The following is a 21,967-nucleotide window of genomic DNA, read 5'->3' as shown; positions in this document are numbered from 1 at the left end:
CGTCATTAAGTACTAGGCTTAATCATTGAGAATTTCAACTTTTGCGGATGTTTAATGGTCCGCCTACTGCCGCTAATCAGATACACACTCCCTGTGTCAGATATTTCGTTTACAATGTGTCAGCTAATGAGGTTGTAATCTAAATCAGTTAGACGACCTGAAGAAAATCCTTAGTTATTAAGAAGGGCTCTTCGATACGATACGCTCACTCCGCGAATATTTAGATCTTACTTCATATCATCTAACTACTACTTATTTGTTAGGAAAAACTTACTGCATTTTGTCTTCGGACTAAATGAATATATTTTCTTTTATAAAATAGTACATCGCTAGCATATATTGACAACATTAAATCAGCACTTGTGTATAGTCGTAGTTTGTAATTATGTTATAGTATCCATAATACAATGCAACCCTCAAAGACAATCCAAGAAGCCCAACATTTTAACAACGACCCTGTATAAAGGTACGCGGATAAGGTCCAGCCGATAGTTAATGTTATGAAACCATAGTGTTTAATAGTAGGTCCATCAGAAAACAAAGGGAAGACTTAAATAGCGAATATGTTAATCAAACTGATGGATTTCCAGAAAGAAAGAACAAAGGTAATCTTGAATTTATGTTTAACATGCATCGCATATTTGAATTCGAACACATAAAGAATACGAAATTAGTTATTGTCCATAGTGCAAAAGTCAGTTAATGGATATGCCAAATATTTAAAGGTCCATGAGAACTATTTATACTATAGTCGCCACTTCATCCCGTCATCTGTCTATACGACTTTTCGTGTACGTCCCCCTATTGTCACAAAAGGTTAAACTATTTGTCAATTTCTGTTTTAAAGTTTTATCAGCAACCAATCACAACAAATTAACTATTAAAATGTATCAATTTTTGTTTTGCCCATTGATTTTAAAGTTTGTAAGATCATTTGTATAGCTTTAAATTTAATATTATCTAAGCTGGTTAGATGTAGTATTTTTCCCATTGTTAATGTCGCGAACTAAGCATACTCTTGACATGTTATTTATTCATTAATCAAATTGAGGTCGCTATTTAATAACGTAGCATTGAAATGCGCAAATTATTGTTAAAATAGTATATTTATTAACTTAGATTAATCAATTCTTCGCATTAAAACAACGTTCACTATGATATATCGGTATATGTAATGAGGAGATCTTGTCTTAGCTTGAGATCATGTATGAGGTGATGTTCGTGTTTCCTAATAAATACAAATTGCACGCCGTTTAATGGAGATATAAGTTGATTATATCAGACACGATTTGTAGATTATTTAAGAATAAATAATATATTAATTAATTTATTATTTGGACTTAAATGTCTTTGGATTGTATAACCTCTTTGAAAATGATAATTTTGTGCTGTAATTCAAATGTCAAAAATAAAACGATATATCTACCGATTGACCTAATCTTATTATAGCGGTATAGGGAGGGGAAACAAGAACAATTGTAAGACTGGTCTTTTATTGTGTACTATATATACATATTATGACAAATATGGGATTATACAAACAGCCTTTTTACTAAGTAAGAGTTTGTGTCTGAATACGATGATTCTTTCAGTTCTACTATAAACAGACAGTTTAGCATGGCACATATCACATTCAAAGTTGTTAGAATACAAGCACTTTCTTGACTCTTCATACCTTTTACATTCGAAGAAAACTAGAAATTTTGTCTACGTGGTTTGACTTGTAATATAAAGTATTATTATCCCTAATATTATAAAATAAATATTATAATGGTCTAAAGATATAAATGTTCAAACCGTAGATGAATTGTAAATGTATTGGTCCTTGTCACAGCGAGGACCATCTTTTATTTTGAAAATGAAATATTCATCAGATGCAAAAGTGATATTTCGATAAGTACTGTACTTAATTCTCAATGATGTGAATATTTATATTGTTTGCAGCAAAGTTGAGCAAAACCGTGACCAGTAAATAATGTAAATGCTGTACATTTAAATGTGTTATACGTATACACTTTATATACAAGATAAGTATTGTGTTGAATATATAAATATACATTTATGGGTACGATATGAACATACCAGTAAAAACAAATGGAATATAAATTGCTTTGAACAATTTTGATTTGATGTACGCTAAATACAATCTGAGTGTCTGCCCTCGAAATATTGGAGTAGACAAAATGAAAACATATCTTAAAATCTTTCTCCACTGTATGAGTGAATATTATATTTAAACGATTTGATGTACGGTTGAACACACTGATGATATTTCAATGTATTCCCACGAAGTTCGAATACATGTTGTATTCAAAAGACGAATTGTACGTTAGAAGACACTAATGGTATCCTTATGTGTTTCTCCAAAGTTTGGGTACATGTTGTATATACGCTAGAACACACTCATTGCAGAACTCGAACTGTGACTGAAAAAACAAACACGTTTAAAACATGAAATGTAAATGAATACTAAAGAATATTCAATTCAAGTATTGCAGTACATTTGTTAGTTTTAGAGGTCTATAGACGTTAAACGTAAACACAATTATCTTCACTATAGTCAAATTCAACATGACACAAAGACACGTCATGTATTTAAATCTATAATGACACTATTGAAAAAAACACATGTACCATTTGTAATTAAAACTACATGGAAACTATTTGAAAATGCAGGGAAACTTCCCGAAAGTAAAGGGACACTTTTTGAGACTACATTAAACGTATTTTAAGGAACATCTTTGACACTCTTTGGAACTATGGTACTATTCATAAGGTCCGGGCGCCTCATTGCAACTATAGTTATACATTTTGAGTGAGACTACAGGTGTGCTCGTTTGGAAGTACGGGGTCATCATTTGAATTCACAGTGAACTTTTCTGAAGCATTGATTCTTATTTTGTGAGCTACAGGGACGCGCTTTGAAGAACTACTGATATATAGTTGAATATATGACGGTTGTTATCACCTGGGTTGGGATAGCAAGTCTTCGTCTGGCCTTGACCTTCATGACAGCATTAACAACACTGACCTCGTGTTCAACGGCCATCTTTTGTAAGAGCAAGGAAACAACACAGAACACACCGCTCTTGCTTGCTCCGTCACTAGTAACGATTTTGTTTCTCATTAATCAACGTTAATCAACGTAATAAAGTTTCAAAATACATTTTAAATTCGATATATTTTTATTAATATGCATTTTTTTCAAAATTTAAAATGCCTCTTCTAGATCTGAACATCACATCGCCAAATATTATAAAGGTTTTGGTAGCAATCCTATACAACACTACAAAAGAGTACATCTTGCATGATATGTTCAAAATGCAGATAAATGAGTGATTTACATGCAGTGAATAAGAATTGGTCCCCCAGTTGTTGATGTTCGTGATGCCTCCTCAACATCGTTAATGAAGTCCAGAAACACTGATGCGGATCTTGGAGTATTTTTCGAACTATCCCAGGCAGTGAACTCTAGTTGAGGAATGCTTATTTCGATTGTCTCCTTAAATATTATTAACTATATTGTTACGAATCGGACAACAGTTTATCAATCTGAAGGGTCAAATGATTCCCGAATTATGTATTGATTAATAGTTTATACATGGAAAGTCCCTACCTTATTTTGGCCCGTGTATCCAAACATCAGAGTTCTATTTGTGTAACCGACATGCACGTCTTGCAGTAAACATTTTACGCTGAACGCCCCCTTCTTTAACACTTGTTTGTCAGCAGGGAAATATGAGCCCACGCTCTGAAATACATTTGTAAGTCTTCACCAACTGCCATTAGCCCACATTCTTCATACTAACTCTCAATCCAAGAATTATTGTACTTGGGTATGATTAAATAATGCATAAACGTACACTTTCTGCCTCATTGAAAAATTAATGTGGAAATAAGGTTGACATTACCTTATTATTTCCAATGTCCATTTTAAAGCTGACAATACACGAGCAAGACTGTTGATAAATAAGCGTCAAGAAATCACCGACTGTCTCTGGTAAAGGTGTTTGTGCAACTAAGAAGCGGTTCTTCGTCCTATGACCCTGTTGAGTAGATAATGTGCACGGAATGATTCAGCGAATACTTATCATATATTAACTTACTTTAATTCTTATTGAATAAGAATGCGCGGAGTGAGCGTAACTGTCTTAGCATGCAACCTTATTGGCTGACGCAGGAAGTGTGTATCGGATGATTGGGAGTACGTGGACCTTTAAAACACCCGCGAAAGGTGAAATTCTTAATGATTAAGTCTAGTACTTAATTATTGCAAATTTTATTGGCTTAAAATGGAGGTTGTATTCTAAAAGACAAAAATGACATGCGAAACAGACATGTTTTTACCTGACTACAAATAAAATAGATTAGATTAGATTGTTCGTGAATCCGGTCGCTGGTTTACACGACTGTGTTTGCAAATATTTTCCGAGCGTACAAACTTCTGTTACTCACGTTTATAAAAACAGCATTAATGTAATCAGATCCGCCCTCTTTGCTGCATTTATTCAGCCGAGGTCTGTTCTCGTCACCTATATTGTATTAAACAACACTGCTATCATTATGTTTGCTTTGTTATTATTCCAGCTTTTGTATGTTTGGGATTACTATGTTACAACTTATGTTTTTAAGACGATACATTTTAATGATTAACAACATTTAATACATACAACGTCGTTCAACGCGTATATTTCAACGCTTATTGTTTATGACATCCCGTAAAATGTTATTACACTAGTTGCTTATCAAAATAAAATACAATATTTATATGAAATAATTTATATATATATAGGGACCATAGTTCATGATGGCGACGTCCTTTATAATATAAAATTGAAAATTCTGCAAAGATTTTAAGTTTGCAACATGTCAATAGTGTTTTTATATGCTTTGGGATGGTGTATACAGATTCATCTGTGAACTTACAATTATAGTTCACTGTTTCTTACGCAGAAAATAACAGCTTGATATTTGTCACTGTGTTAAATTTTATCCCGTTTGACGTTTGAATATTACGTCAGCGTGCACAACGCTGGAACATTTCTTCGGCGTCAATTCCAAAATGCCGCTACGTTCTCGTTTCCTTTGTCTCGTGATTTGCTCAGAAAACTATAATTAGCCTTTATTTTATATTCCTTTAAGTCCTTTTATAAAAAAATACCAAAATTATATCTGTTTCAATGTAAGATGGCACAACAGTTCACCCCAAGAACATCCAAAAGTCAATAGCAACTTGTAAACATTCCTTTGGAAACAAATAATTTTCCTCTATATAATGATCAAATATACCACAAAACATTCTACCTGGAATGTCAGCATTTGCTCTGTTTTTGCCCTTGAGTTTTTTGTTTCTTTCAATTGCTTCAGATTCTTCCTCTGAATATTGTCCTGCAGTGAACTGGGTTTGCTGTAATGCAGCAAAAAATAAGTTTTTAAAATCTCAATTACTCAGGGACAAATGTAACAGCCGAACATGGTAATATTGACACATGACTGAGTTAACCTTAGTATAAAAAAACGGTTACAAATATTGTAGAAGTCAGCTAAAAAAAGTTGAATAAGGAAGCGGAGAGGAGATCGATTTGAAACATGTTTTATGCCAATAAACAATATTATTATAGTGGTTCGGTTGGTTACTAGGTTTCTTGCTATATGTTCCTTTACATTTCATTACTTGTACCTGAAACATTTTCGCCTTAACAGTGTCACTTAGACTGTCCACGAATTGCTGATAACGCTCCCCTTTCACCGGGTTACAGTCCAACGTCAGTGAATAAACAAGAGCTCTATGCAGAAACTGATACTGTCCCTGCGAATAAAAATGATCTTTTCAATAATTAAGTCAATTATTTCAAAAACTATACTGTTTCGAGATTTTGTTTTATACGTGACATGTGCATGCAGACCACTGGAAAATAATAAATTTTAGACAAATTTAGTGTTTCCGTTGTTCCATATGAAAAATGTGATATGGTGATTACGGTATTCGACGATATATTCCAGTGTTTGGACTATGCTTGACCTGTTCTGGTGTATGCTGAGCATACTTACTGATAACGTCAATATGTATATAAAAAACCACAGGACAAACTACAAGCTCAGTAGCCAAAAGTTTAAACATAAAGTCAGAGTTCACATACTGATTTACGCCAATACTTTACTACGATGGATACGAGTGTTTGAGTCTTATTGGGTCTGTTCTGACGCATGTTAAATACACATACTGATTTACGCAAATACTTTACTGCGAAAGATGCCAGGTTTTGAATTATTGTTAAGTCTATTCTGGCGCATGTTAAACACAACGTTGATTAACGTCAACATTTTACTACGACAGCTAACAGTGTTTGAATCATGCTGGGTATACTGATTCATATCAACAATATAATGCGATTGATACCAGAGCTTGGATCATATTGTGCCTGTTCTGATGCATATAGATTACAAAAACTGATTTGCGCCAAAACTATACTGCGATATATTCCAGTTTTTGAGTCATGCTGCGTCTATTCTGGCGCGTGTTGACCAGACATGCTGATTAGCGTCAACACTATACTGCGATATATACCAGTTTTTGAGTCATGCTGCGTCTATTCTGGTGCGTGTTGAACAGACATGCTGATTAGCGTCAACACTATACTGCGATAGACACCAGTTTTTGAGTCATGCTGCGTCTATTCTGGCGTGTGTTGAACAGACATGCTGATTAGTGTCAACACTATACTGCGATAGACACCGGTTTTTGAGTCATGCTGCGTCTATTCTGGCGCGTGTTGAACACACATGCTGATTAGCGTCAACACTTTACTGCGATAGACACCAGTTTTTGAATAATTGTTTAGTCTATTCCGGTGCAAGTTGAACACAAATGTTGATTAACGTAGACTGCGATAAATAACAGTGTTTGAATCATAATGGGTCAATTTGACGCATGTTGAGTATACATACTGATTGATTTTTATACGAAAAGCTAAAGAAACAACCTCAGTAGCAAAACGTATAAACATAAACCCGGTTTAATGACACTGGGTAAACGCCAAAGACATAGAACATAAAATCGCAAACAAGAAACATGGAAGAACAGCACAAAACTCCACAAACAGCACAGTGCATACATACGACATATGTAAAAACTAGGTATGTTTATCAAGGATTGTTAGGTACCGCCTTGGACACAATATACTAGAATCGCTACCAGTGACTGGATCATGTTGGGCCTGTTATGTCGCATGTTGAATACACATGCCCATGTGTGTCTGGACCATGTTGGGCCTGTTCTGTTGCCTGTTCAGTGCATATGCTTAGTTACGTCAACACTCTACTACGATATTTACCAGAGTTTGGATCATGTTTGGCCTGTTTTGGCGCATGTTGAGCACACATCCGGGAACGTCAATGCTTCCTTCCGCTTCTCCTTCCTTTGTCAAAATGTCGAGAGCAATATATGTGCCGGTTCGTCCAACGCCCGCACTGGAGACAAAAAAGCATTAAAAAAGGTTGGCAGATTTAATATTGATTGAACAACACAAACCGTGTCATCAGTTAGGCGTGTTAAATATGTGTGTCAGGTGAATACGTTTTGATAAAATAAATCTTCAACAATGGTGTTCCTCTTCATATGGCAATCACACTTTATCATGTCATATACGGCAAAATCCTGAACCTGAAGAAAAATTGCCAGTTAGGTTTGTGAGAGAAAAACATTAACGCTCTCACCAGCCATTGTCTGGAATAATTAAGACCCATAATGAAATTGAATTTCTTGAATTTCTAGTACCTGCAATGGATCACTGTCGGACCATTCAGCTTTGTCGAACAGTTTAGATCATTGCATTATGCTTATGAATTAGTTCTTCAGACTTTAGTACCTGCAGTGTACCACTGTCGGACCATTCAGCTTTGTCGAACAGTTTAGGACCAACTGCCGGAACTCTATCAGAGAGGTGACATCTTCCGGGACACCTCTGTCAGGCCAGCACGTGAAATGAAAATGGTGAAGCTTTCTCTCCTCGGATTTCTAGAAAAACGTATGAGAATGTCATTATCACATATATCCTTTTATCATCATATGCAAAGCTTGCAATAATGCACCTGCCTTCAATCGTTTACATGTTTGTTAGCATGGGAAGCTAACATGAATACCAAGAAACATAACAACGAAAGATAATTGGTGGTTTCGATAATCAATACCAAGAAACAAAATTCGTTGTGTCGACATTTTTGACCGTTTTCAACAGTATTCAATTATTACTAACGCTGTTTTAGGCTGCCTTTGCGCAACAGTGTTCTGGCATTGCTACCCTGATTATGTTTATGAGCTTGCAGGTACTGACTGTGTCGATTTGGTTACAATGATTTTTAGCGTGTATTTGAGTTAACATGACGACAACCTGGCATTTAATGGTATTGGATAGTTGTTAGTTGTTTTTGTTTGCACCGATATGTATGCATTTGCTCAATGCTTCGTGTGCAACTAACAGCAGGTTTTGGGATATTGAGCTTGTGGCTTTACATCATGATATACTTTAATTTAAATTGATAGCAAAATTATGAGGCAATATAAACTGTTAGTTGTATTAAATTGCAGCAATAAAAACGGATCCGGTTGATTCAAGGTTGCTGATCTGATTAACGTATACTTCTGTTGTATTTCACAATTATCAAATCAAGTTTGAAACGGATATTGATATAGAAATCATTTGAATATATCGCATACAATCCCAACAAGCGTCCGTTTCAACTCACCGAGTAGGATAGAAACCCGGATCTTATCTTCAATGTAGATTTTATAAGTGTATAAGTATATAAATTAATTTCATGCCGGCTTAACCTGTTAAAGATGTTTCTAAGTTGTGATGGAATATTAATAAATCATAAGAATAACTCACATTTTTAAAGGAAATCAGTGGCCTAAATGTATATAAAAACTCTTGATGACAAGCTAAACTAGGAAGCGCCGCGGGGCAAGCGCTTGTCTGCTTTTATACACTCAAAGAGGGGCATAAAACCACAAATAGTAATTCTGAATTATGGACCTTTCTGTACATGTGCGTATTGTCTCTCGTACCACGGGTTCAAAGTTTCCTGAATATTGTGGATGGTTTATAAATTCTGGCCTAGTTTTCGCTTAAAGATAACGACAATCACAGAGCTTGGCCTTGTAGTATTTATTGTATTTTATTCTTGCTTATATTATTTGAATTGTTTTAATGTAGTTGATCCTTTTAGTTAATAAAAAGTATTATACTAAGTTCTAGCTAGACCAAAAAACACTTATGAAAACCTTTAATACCGCAAACCTGAGATATTTGAAATGTTCGTCTTGTAAATTCAGCATACGAATCCTCTGACAGACAAGTAACGGTAAAGTTTCCGTAACGAGAAGACGAACCAACATTCGGCCAATATTGGTCACATTTTACTTTCTGTAAATTTAAAATACAAACATATTTAACTATGCCACTTTAGGATATACATCGCCTTTAATAATGGAGGTTACTTTATGTATAGTTGTAATGTATGATGAAACATTCAAATTACATTGATAATTTATGTCCTTAAACATGAACACCTTTCTTTACCAATTACACTGATGAATTCCGTGAAAAACTTGTACAATATGTGTCACATTTTGTTCATTATGTTTAGACATGAATCGAAGGATACCTTTTCTTCAATTAAATTTGTAACCATGACGACCTTTTCAACTTTCTGCCGCCAGATCATTTCCCAAAACAATCCAAAGTCTCCAAGTTGCTTTGACATCGGACCTTTGAATAAACAAATACTATTTAGAATGTTTTATTATAAGAAACACATGAGTTCATGACAGTTCAAACATCACGTCCAAAGGAAAGAAATTCAATGTCGACTGGTAAGCGCAATGCTAAGCACACTTGCTTCTCATTATGGCGTTCCAGGACGGTTTCAATTCCCGACCTGCTTGTATTTGAGTTTGGTTTGTAGTCACAAGTCGGACTAAAAAAATATCCGGGTACTCCGGTTACCCCACAACACAAGTACACAGTTTAGCGTAACATCATGCCAATGAATGAATAGAATTGAAACGATATAATCTCTGAACAATAGCAATTTCTTTGTTCTGTATGTGTCATGTTTTTATATGACAGCTTCAATATCATCCAAACGAGACTTCGTTGGGTCTATACTCACTAAGTTCCTGCATCTGAGTTTCAGACTCGACAACACAAAACAAAAAAAACTATAGCGACAAGCCCGGTTATCGAAATTAGAAAAACACACCTTCTCTTGAGAGACACAAGACTTATTCAAGTACAAATTTTCTTTCAATCGTATTTTTTTATTTTTAGAGCAGTGTTGGTTAAAATTCGTGAACATATTCCAAATGACAGGTTTTAACAAATATTATACATATTATATCCTAAACGAAATGATCAAATAGTTTTCATCACATTAAGAGGTTCACATGTCTGAGTATCAAACTAAGTGAATATGGGCCCTCTTTTTCCTAACGCCACTTACCTAGAGTTGCAATGTATTCATTTCTTTTCTTGAAACCCTTAAATAAAATATACCAATTGTTTAAAACGGACAACTGAAACTCTGATATCGATTACTTATAAGAATAATACGTACTTAACTGATAAAACAAAACGAAATACGACTGAAAGTAATGAAAACTAAAACATATGAATTTAAATCAAAGTGATCAATAAATAAAACATACATCAATAAAGCTTGCGTTTATGTAATCAGATTCACTGTACCAAACCTTCACACGTGAGTCGTCATCTGCAAAAATCAAATGAATTTCGTATTAAAAATCTGTTTTGGACTATAAGATTGAAAACTAAGGAGACATTACCAGAAGCCAAACTTCTTATTTAACAATTAGCTTCTTTAGATAAGAGCCACCGAATACAAGGCCAGACTACTTATATAACATTTAGCTTCTTTAGATTAGAGCCACCATGTACAAGGCCAGTCTACTTATTCAACGATGACCTTGGTAGACCACAGCCAAGAAGGCCAGACTACTTATTTAACAATTACTTTGATAGATTACAGCCAACATGTACAAGACCAGACTACTTATTCAACAATGACTTTGATAGATTACAGCCAACAAGTACAAGGCCAGACAACTTATTTAACAATTACCTTCTTTAGATAAGAGCCACCATGTACTATGCCAAGATCCTACTGAACAATGACTTTGTTTTGAGTAGTGCCTTGAGTATGGTCAAACTACTTATTTAACAATGACCCCGATTAGATTAGAGCCACCGTGTACAATGCTAGACTACGTTTGTTCCAATTTGCTTGTTTAGATTACACCCATAGAGTGCAAGGTCAGAATACTTTTTTTATCAATGACCTTCTTTAGATTAGTTCCACCATGTACAATGCCAGAATCCTTTTTTGACAATGATATTCTTTGGATAAGAATCACCATGTACATTGCCAAACTTCATTTTTACATTAAGCATATTCAAATTAGAGCCAAATGTACAGGTTCAGACAACTCATTTAACAATGATCATATATAGATTAGAACCACCATGTACATAATTACTAAATAGAGAATGGGGGTAAACAAAGTTTCAAGCGCGCAACCGAACACTTACTGATAAATTTGAAAGGATAATATCCCTATATCACACGTCTGACAATACGACTATGAGACTATATTGTAACAACAGAATCTATATGTTTGCGTTCAATAAGTATGCCATGCTGAATAATAACTATATGTCCTTTTAAAGTTTGTCATACGCATCAAACAACAAATTTCACTCACACGGGTAAATTCCTTTATATCTGTTTCGTGACATATTGCTGGCCTTTTGAGAATCTTCAAACGGTTTAGTAAGACCGTATGGGAATCTCTGTAACAAAAGAAACACATGTATATAATAAACCTTCGTAAAAAAGAACAAATAATGCAACATTACTGTCTTCGGATAGGAGACATTTCGTGTACGTTCAATTTGGTTAAATCTCTTTCCCTATCTTGATGATTTCAACGCTAGTTGATCATTGTATTATTGAGCATGTAAACTATGAGTTATCTCGGGCAACGCATTTAAAAGTTATCAGAAAAAAAACATTTAAATTTGTGTCAACCCTCTAATGAAGTCATGTTTTTGCTTTGTAAATCCGTATTTTTGTTGTTGTTTCAATAAATAGCCCTCAAGAATGTTTAAAACTCATTCAATTCAATTCTTTTTCAAAACGTTTGTCTTTACCAAATTACCTCAAATTCATCCACATACGAGCATTTCGTTTTTGCTGTAACATACGCAGGTAACTCCTCAACTTTAACTTTGATTTTGTTAACCTCATTCGCATTGTTGTAATACACTCCTCCATTTTCTTCAAACCTAATAGCATTTTCCCGTGCAATAGCGTCCTCGTCATCTGAAAATAACTCAATGCTTCATATTAGCGGAAGTCTTATGGCCTATCTAAATCAGATGCTGATCTAATATTCATTTGCAAACATTCATCTTGATCTGTAAAACAAGTCATTGTCAACCGGAGTTGGATTGGCTGTACGAATAACGTATAATAAGTAAAGAAATATGCAGAGGAATGCGTTTAATATGGAATAAACATAAATCATACCAATTCGCCTAGCGTCAAAGCAGTCTTATGAATGCAGCCGTATTATGACACAGGACCCATGGTTAGTTTAACAGGAGTATAACGTAAAATATAACAGTACGCATATTTCGAAGCAATTTTTCAACAGAAAGATCGCCCTTAGAATATAACTTATGAGCATAACTGTAAACATGCTACAAACCGTAGCATGTTTAATATTGTCCTCAGAATAAAACTTATGAGCATAACACTAAACATGCAATGAACCTTACCAAGTTCAAGATGGTTGTCAGAATATAAGAATAATACTTAACATGAAATAACCAAGTTCAAAATAGTCCCCAGAATATAACTTTTGTGCATAACACATGCAATAAACCTTACCAAGTTCGAGATTGCCATCAGTATATAACATATCAGCATAACACTTAACATGCAAAAGCCTTACCCAGTTCAAAATTGTTCTCAGTATATAATTTATGAGCATAACACTTAACATGCAATAAACCTAACACAGTTTAAGATTGTCCTCACTCTTTAATTCATGACATAACACTTAACATGCAATAAACCTTACATAGTTTAAGATTTTCCTCAGTATATAACTCATGAGCATAATACTAAACATGCAATAAACCTTACCCATTTCAAGATTGTCGTCAGTGATAATACTTTCGGCGCTAATTTTCTTCTCTGGCGGAGTTTGATTGGAAATAACGGTAACATGTGGGAGACCCTCAGCAGTATTCACATAAATAACATCGGGTTGAACAACTGCTAAAATATATGAATACGTTACACGTACAATAAACAAAACATTCATTTTGTCTATAGACATATACTGATCTATTACGAAAACTATGTAAAAGCATAAATATGTCTTTCATATATCGCAATAAATATAGGTTAGTAAACGAAAAGTCTCTTAATGTGCTTACTGGTTTTATTCACAGTCGCATAGACCGATGATGAATCCACCTGCTGTTCGTCATTTTGATCAGTAGTAAACGCTTTTGTTTCATCGTTACTATTTTGAGCACGCCTGAAAAGTGTTATACATGTACCATTTTAAATTAAGAAGGTAACAGACATGTTTTGCTTCGTACCAAGCTGCCCAAATCGGCCGCATGTAAATGCGATTAGCGATTACGTCATCGCTTGTATTTTCTCTTGGTTGTTTATTTCTAGCATCAGGCCAACGAAAGTGATAAGAACATTTCTTTAAATAGTTTTTACATTCTTTATTGAAAATACAATAAAAAATTACAAGCATGATAATATTATAGATTTAGGCTTGAAATGTACCTTTTCCTTTTAAAAATGAATGCGATTACGGCAAAGGTTGCTAGCATTGCTAACACACCACCACCAACACCTCCACCAAGAGCGACTACTCTCGAGCTACTGGTAATCTGTTTTTCATCTAGTAACAAAAAGAAATATAAATCATTTCTCTTTTGAATATATACATAGCTATGTGGTACCCTTTTATGGATAACGACCATGGGAGTTACAGGGACATAACTAGCTTAATTCATGACAGTGTGTACAAAATACATAAACAGTCGAACCGCGTTGGGTTGAACTCCCATGGATCGGCGAAAATACATCGAGTCACAGAAACTACGAGCCAAGCGGGAATTCTTACATTTAGCATAAATAAATGGGTCCTTCTATTGGGGCACAATTTGCCCATCAGATGACACACTGTGTCTAATGTTGCTGTTTGATACATGTTCCGCACATGTGTCGAAATATGTGAATAGTTAAAGCGTATTCATTTACTTTTCATATTGATAGGACCTTACTGTTATTCAATTCAGGAAAAAGAGAACGGTCATGATGGGAACAGCAAACATTTGTTTGGTACTGCATGGATATGGTGATGACAAACAAGAAAATAAAAATCCGGTGACAAATTTTGTCTCGGGTTTGAATTCAAATTGTCAAAAATGCTAGTCTTGAAGATATGCAAAGTTGATAATACTCAAAATAACTTCAATAGATATTGATGTTACTCAATAATTGACTAAAAAGCGATACATTTATTTTGAATGTCAGCGAAGACAACGTATTGTCGCAAGATTGTACTGTCAGGAGTGAGGTTGTGCACACAGACTAGTTTAAACCCCCCGTAAATTTGCAGTTTACAGACCGTTCCAAGACGGTACCTGACAATCCTTGATAAACAACTCTATTTTTTATGCAGTATATATGTACTGTGTTGTTTGTGAAGTTTTGTGTTGTTGTTCCACGTTTCTGGTTTGTGATTGTTTGTTTTCGTGTTCTATGTCTTTGGCGTTGACCCTGTGCTATTAAACGGAGATTATATTTGATATTTCGACTACTGTGCTTTTTTCTATAGTTTTTCATATCAATATTGAAACTAAAAATCATACATAACATCTTGTCATAAAAACATAATACTATCATTTCGTTCATTGGTCCTTGTATTCCAGTTTATGTCCAGCACCCACAATATAAAACAAGTGCAAATCAATTTGATAATAATATCACATGGAAAAAGATGTGCACTGAGTGTCGCGAACGTAGTTACGTATAAACACTTTAAAGTGTCACGTAACATAAAAGTTATGTATGAAACACTTTAAAGTAGTAACAAAAATCAATAGTAGAATTCAAAGTTTATTTATAACAAAAAGCAAATACTTCATCATAATTATTAAATGTAGATGTACTTAGCTGGTGACAGTCGTGATAGCCGCTGGCTATTAGTCCAATTAGCTTGACAGTTCATGACTGTATAATACGTTCTTTTTGTATATAACAAGAAATTAAATATGCACAACTGTCACGAGCTAGACAAAAAGTGGTATATATGAACGCATGATTATAATGTTAGAGACAGTTGGGTTAGGCAAGGCAAGGAACGCGGCCTTGGGTCCTTAATGGACGGCAGTTAGGATGTGGGATTACCTTAAATGTCATGCTGTATTATATACTGATTATTATACTTAGAAAGAACGTTGAACAATAAAGAAATCACATTCGAACGGTTGTTGTTTAATAACTTAAAGACTTCCAACAAGTTAAGTGAACAGTAGCATTACGCGACACGAGACAAAATCTGTGAAAGATAAGCCTTGTATCGATTTCCATTCGGCATTAAGTTGTCAGCAAGACATGACGCGCATTCTATAAAGAGAATACTCCCAAGACCGTATTTTGTTTCTGATGTTATATTATTAAGCGACAACTGTTGCACTTGCAGCATTTTTGTCTATCAGTATCATTAACTCTATGACAAGTGTTTCTTTCAGGAGGTCACACTCACTTTTCATTTTAATCGGTACAAGTTCTGCATCCATTTCTTGCTGCTTTCTTCGGTGAACTTTCGATTTTTCATGAGAAAATTCATGTTGTATGCTTCATTGCATCGGACTTATGCATTTGTAATTTATATGAAGCTGTTTCGGGTTTTATTGAGCACGTGCACGGTTTCGACAAAACCGAAACTTGCTGACATGCTAATTAAGATTGTATTTTGAATATGCGTAAGCGAATGCTGTTAAATTCTAAGTCAGATTAATAACATGAAGTAAAATCTAAATTATTGAGAATGGCTCAACGCTAACGCTCGCTCCGACCAGTCGTTATCATTATGAATTTACGTAATGCCATTTTATTATAACATAGACAAATAGTTCGTGATGGCTATATTTAAAGATGCACTCTTACTCCCGAATTGATTTATCATAATTAATACAATTGTTTTAATACACAAAATAAATGATCGTAATCAATGGTTTTTAGGAAGAGTACTGAGTTTAATTTGAAAGAAGGGTGCAGAAAACACTGTATTTCTACCTTATGAGACGATAGTAGATCCCAGTAAATATTTTAGCACTCACCAATCATTTAATATTTTTGCGTATTCAGCTATTCAATACGCAGCTACACTCTTGTTATCAGTAATTATTATTTTCCATAAATGTATTATTTAGGATTTAGTTAAAGGTTATTCACTCTAATTGAATGTTTGTTATACATGTATATGTATTGATTTTGAATAAGAGTGTCACTTTAAACTTGAAAAGTAAAATGTTTCCGGAACATCAATTTATTATATTTCATGCAAAACCATGCACCATTTTATATATAAAGCCCCTTTACAACTAACTCTTATATTTACTTTCAAAGCATAAATAAGTCGAGGGAATGTTCGTATTTCTTGCGTGCATGTCGGCGCGCGAGATGTGCGAGTATGTGCTCACATGTTTTTGAGTGAGTCTTAAGGGATGGCCTGGCAGTGTTTCCAAGCTACACCGAAATCTTGCATTGACCGCTGAAACAATGTTTACACCACACTCTACATCAATTGTAAAAGCGGCAGATGCATACTGAAAAGATTCATGTATGTGAACAATCAGTGTAAACATGTTAATATATATGCTTTCTTTTCAGTTGGCACCGGAACATTAAAACATTCAATTAGTTGTGCATCTAGGAATGATATATGGTTCTTAAGTAAATGTTTATAACCTTTCTTAAAACTGTTATGTAACATGTGTAGGTATAGATTATCATCGCGACGTAAACAAATCTTACTTGTTCTTATACGCATGAAAGAGAATACGCATAAACGCAATTGTACACGGATCCGATAAGTTTATAAATCATTTATCAAAATTATACATCTAAACACATTTCGTTATAGAAACACATCTTTCCGTTTCATTTGCTTAACGCCGTTCTCTTTGCATTCAATTCTTCAAAATATCACAACTTAACGCCAACATAACGGCTACTAACATCAAAACAGCAGCAACGTTAACATTAACAGTGTTCGAAAGCGGTTTTTTGCACTAACTGACTACGCTGAAACCTGACATATCATTGTGGCCAGTTTTGAAAGAATTCGATTTATTTTTATTTTGTAGTTCAATTTTGACGGAGCAACGTAATCACCTACGAAAATTAATTTATGAAGTTGAATTGTGGTTTGTTAAGAGGAAGAGCTTTAATCAATGTTCATAAGTCAATGAAGATATTAGTGATGACGTTAAACCATTGATTCTTTTAGTTTAGTCTAAATGCAAAAATCGGTAAAATTGAAAAGTAGCTGGGAGAAATTGATTATGGTGGCTCTTACATCGCCTATTTAGTACTGTTTGCAAGCAAATATATTCTAGTCAATGTTTACAATATAACTTTAAAACCTTTTCAGAACTTAAGTGTTTATTTTGTCCAGTACTGTTCAGTTTGGATGCATTTGCTATAGTTCAAGAAAAGAAGCTAATATTATTATATTGTTATGCATTGCACTTGATCATATATCGGCAGGACAATGTGACCAGACACCGAGGTATATACACAAGTAGCGGCAATCTTAAAGTGTTATATAGACAACTTCTGCCTAAAATGCAGAAACAATAAAAAATGGTATTTTCATGAAAGGTATACATACTAGGGGGTAAGCATTGTCTCAATTTTTAAGTCATTGCGATGTGAAGGACCTAAGAAGGATGCTGAAAATATGATCTTATTAAAATGTAGTTCACATTGTAACACAGCTCTTTAAACACTAACAATTATTTTTAATGTATTTATTGAGTTGAAATTAAAAGTATGTAAGAAAGTTACAAAAACAAAACCAAACAATATGTTTTTAGAATGCTGTTTATATTTATTTTGCAATTATCTGCTATTTTCTATTTTCAATGCTGTAAGACTAATTGACATACTCATTACCTTGTGGAGCTTTAGGACAAACAGCTGCGATGTAGCCAGCAGTGCAACCGTGGAGACACTCTCCATTTTCAGATGAACACATTGTGCCTATTGTAATTTGGATACAATGTTTGTCACATTCATTTTCGCACATTACTCCAAAGTAGTTTTCTGAACATCCTTTGGTACATACTCCAAGTATGTCACACATCTTGTCAACGCAAGTCTCACTGCAATGTTTGTTACAGTTCGGTCCATAGTTTAGATTTGAAACACACTCTAAACACTCTCCACTATATCGATTGCACTTGTAACATGAGTCTTGGCATCTCTGTTTGCAAAGCTTACCGAAGTAGCCGTCAGTGCATCCTTTTTTGCATTTACCCGAAACTGAATCGCATTGTCCTTCAATACACGTAACGCTACAATTGAAACAATAACCATGTTCGTTCGGATAGTATCCTTCTCCACATACAACACACTTTGTACCATTTGAAGACACTGTGCATGATATACAATGTTGTAACAATGAGCAGGGACAGCAAGACCCATTGTCAGGAAAATATTCGTCGCTGACACATTTATCACAGTTGTAAGATGTGGCGCACTTGCTTTGTTCGCAAACACAGGCTTGGCTTGGGTGAGTGTGTCCTGTGTTGCAAGTCAAACATTGTCCCGATTGCGAGCAATTGTAACAATTTTCAGAACAATTATGTTCACATATATGTCCAAACAAACCAGGCTTGCATGATTCACAGTTAGACGAGTTTAAACAAGAATTACACGAGTCCAAACATTCATGGTCACAGTTATGTCCAAATTTGCCTAGAACACAAGTATTGCAATAAACGTCACTAAACAAACCACTCCGACATAAACATGTCCCATTTATTTTTGCACACTTAGAATGTAGACATCCTCTACCACAATCCTGTTGACATATATATCCATAATAACCTGGATCGCATGATGAGCAACTGCTCGAGCTCGCACATGTCTTGCAGTTTAATGGACATCTTGAGCATATATCACCGTTCATATAGAAGCCTTCTAGACATGCATCACAATCTGTTGAAAGCGTGCAGGTACATCCAGGATGTTTACAACTTTTACATCCAAACCTAAAAAAGTATCCAGGTTCACATATGTCGCCTTGAACTGAAATATCTAAAACAAAAATATACAATGGCAGTTAAAAGCCAATACTAAACATAACATGTACTCACAATGAAATAATAGAAATGTGATGTAATTAATGCCCATGTTTTATTACTATAAAGTGCCGTGTTTGAGGTAGAGAGCGAATGTCGTCCTAGAACCGCATACCGCCCGCCCAGGTGAAAAAGTATAAAACTAACTTAAACATTAACTCATTAAATCAGTATACAAACCGTTCCAACTTGTGTCAATAATTAATAAATGTAAGCTTAGTACCATGATGTTTCATTAAGGGATGGGGGAGGCGGAGAGGGATGTGAATTTGTAATATATCATCGACGTCTGTTTTCAAAGAGTATTGCTAAGAATTCTAGAAGTAATATTAAGCAACGTTCTTGACGTTCATGTTTTATAATTGCTGTAAGCCTTACGCATTAAACAACTTGGAAATATATAATACTTTCTCTCGATCTGAATATTAAAGCAGACAAACAATTTATCCTGATTGTATATTTACTTAAGTCATTTTACACTTTACCTGAAAGAAGTAATCCAAACAGAACTCCGAATCCTATAGCTCCGATCATCTTGCAAATGAAAAAAAAACACACTGAAATTCCTTAAATTGAGAGCATCATCTAGAGTTTAATTTTTTAATAACATCAAAGACGTTTAAACTCTTCAAATGCTCGTCCGGAAGCTTCATGGGAAAAGAAGTAAATGTTAAATAAAAGTGTGTTTATGTCACGCAAGTTTAAACAAGGAAGAAGATATTTGCAGTTTAATGAATCATTTTAAGGCTATGGAAAGTAATTTTTATATTATCGGCAAACACTCTTGACAACAGGATACAACGCATTAACTTCTATTTCGTCCAAGGGTGACATACACACGGAACATTTCTTTCAAATAAAGATGAAATATCACTGGTTTCCAGACATTTACGCAAAAAAATGGCTCATTAAAGGACAAAAACTGTTGGTTGTCAAAAGAGGTCCAACTGTAAGGATGCAGCTTTTAATAGCTCAACTAATATCCAAGTAAGGGGTAAGTAATTCAGTCAACGTTAATATTACAGTGTTATCTATTCTCAAATAATGCTCCCCCAAGTTTTGTTGTTGTGATAAAAATTATGGCCTTGACATTAAATATGTTATTAATGCCTTCACGCATAACGGTTGGATTACAAAAAAAAAAAACATTCTTAATTGTTATATTATTATTCATTTAATATTGACTAGACCTTAGCAAAATGATGAAATGAAAAATGAAATACACCAGTGACTGTGACTAAGTGATGAGAGTGTAATATTACATTATTGAGCGAGTCGTTTGGAAAGTTCACTGCAGATTGTTCAAGGTGATTCCTCTACAAGAGTATTATTTAATCAAAAGTTTAATCATTGAGCGAGTCGTTTGGAAAGTTCACTGCAGATTGTTCAAAGTGATTCCTTCTTCAAGAGTATTACTTAAACAAAAGTTTAATCATTGAGCGAGTCGTTTTGAAAGTTCACTGCAGATTGTTCAAAGTGATTCCTTCTTCAAGACTATTACTTAAACAAAAGTTCCATAATTGAGCGAGTCGTTTGGAAAGTTCACTGCAGATTGTTCAAAGTGATTCCTTCTACAAGACTATTATTTAAACAAAAGTTCCATCATTGAGCGAGTCGGTTGGAAAGTTCACTGCAGATTGTTCAAGGTGATTCTTCTACAAGAATATTACTTAAACAAAAGTTTCATCATTGAGCGAGTCGATTGGAAAGTTCACTGCAGATTGTTCAATGAGATACTTCTACAAGAATATTACTTAAACAAAAGTTCCATCAGTGAGCGAGTCGATTGGAAAGTTCACTGCAGATTGTTCAAAATGATTCCTTCTACAAGACTATTACTTAAACAAAAGTTCCATCAGTGAGCGAGTCGATTGGAAAGTTCACTGCAGATTGTTCAAAGTGATTCCTTCTTCAAGAGCATTACTTAAACAAAAGTTCCATCATTCAGCGAGTCGTTTGGAAAGTTCACTGCAGATTGTTCAAAGTGATTCCTTCTTCAAGATTATTACTACAACAAAAGTTCCATCATTGAGCGAGTCGTTTGGAAAGTTCACTGCAGATTGTTCAAAGTGATTCCTTCTACAAGAGTATTACTTCAACAAAAGTTCCATCATTGAGCGAGTCGATTGGAAAGTTCATTTCAGATTGTTCAAAGTGATTCCTTCTTCAAGACTATTACTTAAACAAAAGTTCCATAATTGAGCGAGTCGTTTGGAAAGTTCATTTCAGATTGTTCAAAGTGATTCCTTCTTCAGGAGTATTACTTAAACAAAAGTTTCATCATTGAGCGAGTCGGTTGGAAAGTTCACTGCAGATTGTTCAGGGTGATTCCTTCTTCAAGAGTTTTACTTAAACAAAAGTTCCATCACTGAGCGAGTCGATTGGAAAGTTCACTGCAGATTGTTCAAAGTGATTCCTTCTACAACAGTATTACTTAAACAAAAGTTCCATCATTGAGCGAGTCGATTGGAAAGTAC

The 21,967-nt window shown here is 34.5% G+C and overlaps 1 protein-coding gene across 3 annotated transcripts; it reads right to left on the bottom strand.

Annotated features, from left to right (window-relative positions):
* Positions 1–1,500: 1,500 nt before the first annotated feature.
* On the bottom strand, positions 1,501–20,173 carry LOC128205061 (receptor-type tyrosine-protein phosphatase kappa-like). 3 transcript variants are annotated; one of them, XM_052906469.1, is made up of 22 exons: positions 19,976–20,173; positions 18,301–19,446; positions 18,017–18,077; positions 13,894–14,011; positions 13,527–13,630; positions 13,231–13,365; positions 12,239–12,402; positions 11,783–11,870; positions 10,709–10,773; positions 10,504–10,540; positions 9,667–9,770; positions 9,300–9,425; positions 7,869–8,017; positions 7,335–7,470; positions 5,681–5,809; positions 5,305–5,407; positions 4,456–4,532; positions 3,912–4,046; positions 3,617–3,751; positions 3,345–3,502; positions 2,969–3,104; positions 1,501–2,426 (listed from the first exon to the last, which is right to left on the bottom strand). In XM_052906469.1, the coding sequence occupies exons 4-22, from the start codon at positions 13,938–13,940 to the stop codon at positions 2,352–2,354; spliced, it is 2,103 nt and encodes a 700-aa protein (XP_052762429.1). In that variant the 5' UTR covers positions 13,941–14,011; positions 18,017–18,077; positions 18,301–19,446; positions 19,976–20,173; the 3' UTR covers positions 1,501–2,351. The 3 variants fall into 3 exon arrangements, with proteins under 3 accessions (XP_052762429.1, XP_052762427.1, XP_052762428.1); XM_052906467.1 differs by lacking the exon at positions 18,017–18,077; XM_052906468.1 differs by lacking the exon at positions 18,017–18,077 and having other exon boundaries at positions 13,231–13,362.
* Positions 20,174–21,967: the final 1,794 nt, after the last annotated feature.

This window comes from Mya arenaria, chromosome 10 (genome assembly GCF_026914265.1).
Source record: "Mya arenaria isolate MELC-2E11 chromosome 10, ASM2691426v1".
NCBI classification, from domain to species: Eukaryota; Metazoa; Mollusca; class Bivalvia; order Myida; family Myidae; genus Mya; species Mya arenaria.
The sequence above is the reverse complement of the archived record's forward strand: the minus strand, read 5'-3'. Positions and strand labels throughout refer to the sequence as shown.